We start from the raw sequence: 5,212 nt of genomic DNA, 5'->3' as shown, positions 1-5,212 counted from the left end.
ACTAAAGAGGCAACAGAAAACAGTACTATTATATATTTTAGGTTTTAGTTTTTCCTAACTTTTTATGGTTCCCTGAATTGTTCTCTGCCTCACTTCTGTGCTGTCAGTATGCCTGCTAACCTGACAGCAGAATATAATCACCTAAAATTCTAATAATTCATTCTAAATAATTAGTCTGTCTTTCTATCAGTAAAAGTAAGTAGCTGCATCAGCAAAAAAAAATCCCTATGTAGCTCCAGTTATATCTGCAAAAATTCTTTTGCTAGTATAGGTCACTCAGTTTTGTGAACTAACTTAATATAAATGACAAATTGATGTGAATGACTGAAGGGGGGCAGCTTGATACCATTGGGAACCTTCTGTCCTCTCCCTCAACTTATTTTTGCAGGTGTGAGTTACAAAATTGCTTCCATCGTTATCAGCAGCAGGTGCAAAAGGCAACCAGCTTAGCAGAAGAAAATGCTGTTGCAAGTCTTTACCTGGGGTCTGCATGTCGCTGCAAGTGCTGTTTGATGTACCAGAGGAAGTGATGTTGAGGCAGGAATAGAGGAGCGCACAAAGCCAGGAGTTGCCAGCACTGTGAACATAAAACTGGATATCATTCTTGTTCTGTACTCCTTGCCTGTTGTTGTTCATAGGATACTGCAACCAAAATGTTGGATGGTGACCAGTGCTTTTGGGAGTGACCATTTTTAGACGTGTAGTTCAAGATGCTTCAAGGGAAAGTGATGGTCAGAGGACATGCTGCTCTTCAATATCTCAACCTGGACTCTTAAGAAGAGGTGTTCTAAGTGATTGGCCACTTTTGAAAATATTGACTAATGTAACTAGAGCTGAGTGAACGACTAAGACTTAAATTAATACTTTTTTCCTATTTGCAACTGCAAATCATAACAAAGAATACACTGGAGAATTCTGTTTCAAATTAGACCCGTTATTCTTCAACCAGATTTTATTTTCTCGTTTGAGCTGGGAATATTATAATCAAGTATCTACATTCATGCTGTAACTTATTCATTTGATTTACCCAATAATTATAGTGCAAAAATCAGGTTTCATGCTTAATAGTAATATTCATGATTTGCACGCTGTTGATTAACTAAAATGGAAAACAATTAATCCCATGTGGCAATTATAACTAGCCAACACGAGCTATGAGTTTTGATTCTGAATATGGTCTGAATAGACCATTTGCAACTGGTAAATGATTAAATTTAAACTAAAATCTATTTTGCAGGTAGTTACATTCTCAATGTTTTTCTTTGCACATCAGTGCTGAGATTCTCTTTCCTCCAGCACATCTTTAGCATTTGCACAATTTTATGAGAACCAGTCCCATTGCTAATTATTAAAAACACGGAATTAAATAGAAAGTATTTGCGGAGTGGCAGTGACAAAAGAGGAACTGACCTGAATGACTGAGTGATTCTGAGGCTGTCGGCAGCTGGTCTGTTTAACAAGCTGACAGTAAATTTCGTTCTGCAGCTCAGTATGTGTCAGGCAGACCTGCAGTGCTGTCTGGGCAAGTGATACGTGGTAATCAATAGAGGGTGCCTCCACAGGGACATTGATGAACAGCTGACAGGACTGTAAAAGGGTGGAAGTTAGTCAATGCCATGAGTACGGTGACTCTTTTCTGGTACTTTGCAGGACAGGTTCCCCAGATGTGTTACAGACAATTAATGAATTCTTCTAAATAACCCTTAAATGAGGGAGGAGAATAAATACTTAATACTTAAATAAATACTTAATTCCTACCCTGCCACAATTTCTAGTTGTGGCAACTAGAAAATTGACTCAACCTCCCCCAGCCTGACGAGCTCACAAGTCAGCAAGAGAATCAAGGGGAAAATGTGCTTCCTGCCTTCCGTGCCTGTGCTTTACCTTGCTAAGACTGTCCAGATCTTACTGATCTTACACTTGTAGAATGCAAGAATCAAATCTCCAATGGCTTCACCATTGGTCTTACTGACACAACTGAGTTTGCCAGTAAATTCTTTCCATTTCCTTCAATCCAACTGTTGGAGAGGAAAGAGGAAGATAAGGCTAACTTCGAAGTGTAAAGCCTGTGGGGGACATTGCTCCTAAACGCAGATTCCCTACAAGGAAAAGTTAAACTTCCAGAGAATGAATGACACCTAATATCCGAGTGTCCTATTGTAATTAAATGACCCAGCAGGCCTGTCTAAAGCAACCAACGGTGACAGTAAATATTGCGATGAACAATATGACCAAACAATGTTGTTGCCCCAACAACAGGGCAAAGTAACTGAAAACCACGCAATGCCCCTGTAAATACCTTAAAAAGTTTCAGAGCTTCAGTCTGTAGAGCCTCTGATGGCAGAGTGGTGAGGGATGCGTGCAACCCATCTTTACTGTAGCACAACATAGGATGTTTCCACAGAGGAGAATCTGAGGTAGCAGATGGGCAAAAACATGCAGTGTCAGAAATAGAAGAAAGATAACAGTGTCCACGTTGAAAAGGAGCCTTGCAAAGCACCCAAGGAAGTAGCACTGCACTAGGCCACGTTTATCTCTGGTGCCACTTCACTGATTTCAGCAAAGCCTGCCATGAACAAGGAGTCACCAGCAGCATTAGCCATCAGCAGAAAGAAGTATTGCCATCCTCAATCCTGCTATGTCAGAGCTTCTCACCAGCTGGATTCCGGTGAGAAACTGCTTGGCCGTGTGTTCAAACAAGAGACACACACTCTGCCAGGGCAGCCGCCTGCAACGGGGGTCTTTGTTAGTGCAAGTCATTATTCAACAGTAAGCAAGGTTCACATACAGGTCTAGGAATTTGTGAGTGTGCAGGAAAAGAGTATTACGTATGAATGCATATGTTAATACACATTTGAGAACGTGGTGCATAAACATACATGAATGAGCAAGTATCAAAGATGAGGAGGAACAGACAAGCATGGATGTATGTGTGAGGGTTTGTATGTGCAGGGAGAGGAACAGATGTGAAGGCAAGTGTGTGAGAGTGTATTTAGGGGAGAGAGCACGTGTTTGTATGGTCAAGATTCTCAGGAAAGGAAAATCAGGACCAACAATAACAGGAAAAATTAAAGCTCCGGTTCTTTATTTGAATTTGAATTAATGTTACAGAAGTTTCATATGTTTATCATTCGATAAATGATGTGACAATGTGATGGACTTGTCTAGTTTCACTACAATGCCTGTATTCTCTCTGGAGATGTTACTGTGGAACTAGGGGAGAAGGACACTATATCATATGCTGTTCTAGTGAGAATCCCCTTCCCCCACCTTTGGCTGGATTAAAACTGGGAATTGAAATTACCCTTCCTTATGCTTTGCTACCATGGAAAAGAGTTTGTGGTTTCTACTTACTAGGGTCTCCCTCTGTATCCAATAGTTTTCCAATGAGTTGTTCATATGATGTGCCCACTGTGGCATTACTGCTACCAGCTGCTACGGTCAGATGGTACAACCAGGTATTCTAGGCATAAGGATGAGAACAGTATGGGTCAATTCAGACCTTGTTTTCTACAAACAGGTTCAGTCTGTATGCCCTACTTGTTTGCTGATACCAAAAAGACTCTTGCTCTCCAGAACGACAGCCTTTTGTACCTTCTCCTGTTTGGTGCGAATGAGTAAGTATGTGGGACTCTGGTCCTGTGGGTGGATCACCAATGTACAGTGGGATGAAAGAAGTCCTCCACCAGTGGCTTCATAATCTTCATCAGAGTCACAGGAACGGTCTACTTCTTCCACTTTGGACTCACACAGAGGCAGATGCCCTAGGGGACACTATAAGGAGGGGAAGCAAGTTAGAGAAGTATAGCTAATCTCCCACTACGGACAGGGAACACTGGGAAAGAAAACCCAGGTCAAAATGTTAGCAGTTCTGTAAAATGTAAGGAATAAGCTATAATTCAGTGTTTAACTAATGTAATTATATAATTACATAATGTAATTATGTATAATGTAATGTATGTAATTATCTTGCATTTCTATAGAATCTCTTCTCTTTCATCAACTAAAGGACTTACAAACTGTGTTATTACTTTTATTATATTTCTTGGGAGAGCATCTACAGGTCAGAATGAGAATATGCAAATAAAAAGACGGCCTTTCCCATAAGGTGCTGTTTTCTTCCTATTACACTTGTCAGTTGTTTTTACATCATCAGTTCTGCAAGGTACGATGTGTTTTCTGATGGTCAGTTGCTCAGTACCTTAAGCCACTGTTTTCTGATCCTGGTCAGACTTTCTGCTTGCTACTGGAAAATAAGTACTTTTAAAGTTACATAAATAGGTAGATTCAGACAGAGGATATCTGCTGTGCTAACTCTGGAGGTCAGTCCCAAGTATGAGTCACAGTGTTCCTTGATATTCTAAAACTTGAGTTTCGACATCACCAGGACAAAGGAATGGAACATTGAGCCAAGCTTCCAGAAATGGAAGCACATTACACTGATTAAATGACCTCCCTCTTCCCATATTGCTGTTGCTACTAATTTTCATGGTGGTATGCAGAATATATCAGCTATATAAAAGTCTGCTCTAAAGGCTTCACAAGACCAAATGGAGAAAGCAAAAAACAAGATATACAGTGATCTGAGAAAGAGCAGTCACTTGCCTTTTGTCATGTTAGCTTTTAAAAAAAAATCAGAGAAAAAATTGATTCTCTTTGTGGAGCAGATGCTGTTAGAAGGGGAGTAGTACAACCAAGGAAGAGCTTGAAGCATGAGACACAGAAGCAGTAAAAGGAAAGAAAGCATCATCAGAAATGGGAAAGGAGGGTTCAGGAACAAAAGGGGAAAAGGAATTACCTTATCTTCAGGATTTCGATAGTAGTAGAAAGTTTTTCCAATCAGTGCACACCAGACCAGCTTAGAGTGACCATGCTTGACCTGTAAGGAGGACAAAGAAATACATGTTTTTAACATCAGCAATGTTGCTGGAACAATTTTCTAGGATTTCAACTCTCAATTCAACTCTCCCTTAAAACATTGCATATATTATTTGTTCTATGCTAATATGAGCTTCTCTCAAAACATACAGGGTACCACTTCCAAAAGCAGATAAGTACATCCCACCTAAGTAGATGGGACGTAGGTGCTTATGGAAATGGGTCTAAGATTTTGTGAAGTATTTTACTCATTCATAACAACCCATCATTTCTGTATCCTAAAATACAATATTAAGAATAACCTTTAAGATTATAAAAATAAATCATTTCATCT

At 39.8% G+C, this 5,212-nt stretch overlaps 1 protein-coding gene across 1 annotated transcript in view; it reads right to left on the bottom strand.

Annotated features, from left to right (window-relative positions):
• PLEKHH1 (pleckstrin homology domain containing, family H (with MyTH4 domain) member 1) overlaps positions 1–5,212 on the bottom strand; it is a 45,913-nt gene that overhangs the window by 13,511 nt on the left and 27,190 nt on the right. Inside the window, exons 14-19 of the mRNA XM_009320968.1 lie at positions 4,799–4,879; positions 3,595–3,774; positions 3,355–3,463; positions 2,300–2,412; positions 1,411–1,587; positions 480–577 (exon numbers count right to left, since the gene is read on the bottom strand). Coding sequence (XP_009319243.1) covers positions 480–577; positions 1,411–1,587; positions 2,300–2,412; positions 3,355–3,463; positions 3,595–3,774; positions 4,799–4,879 — 758 coding nt within the window. The remainder of the gene's footprint in view (positions 1–479; positions 578–1,410; positions 1,588–2,299; positions 2,413–3,354; positions 3,464–3,594; positions 3,775–4,798; positions 4,880–5,212) is intronic.

Source organism: Pygoscelis adeliae, unplaced genomic scaffold (assembly GCF_000699105.1).
Source record: "Pygoscelis adeliae isolate BGI_AS28 unplaced genomic scaffold, ASM69910v1 Scaffold3, whole genome shotgun sequence".
In the NCBI taxonomy this organism is placed as follows: domain Eukaryota; kingdom Metazoa; phylum Chordata; class Aves; order Sphenisciformes; family Spheniscidae; genus Pygoscelis; species Pygoscelis adeliae.
This window is presented reverse-complemented; position numbering and strand designations above follow the sequence as displayed.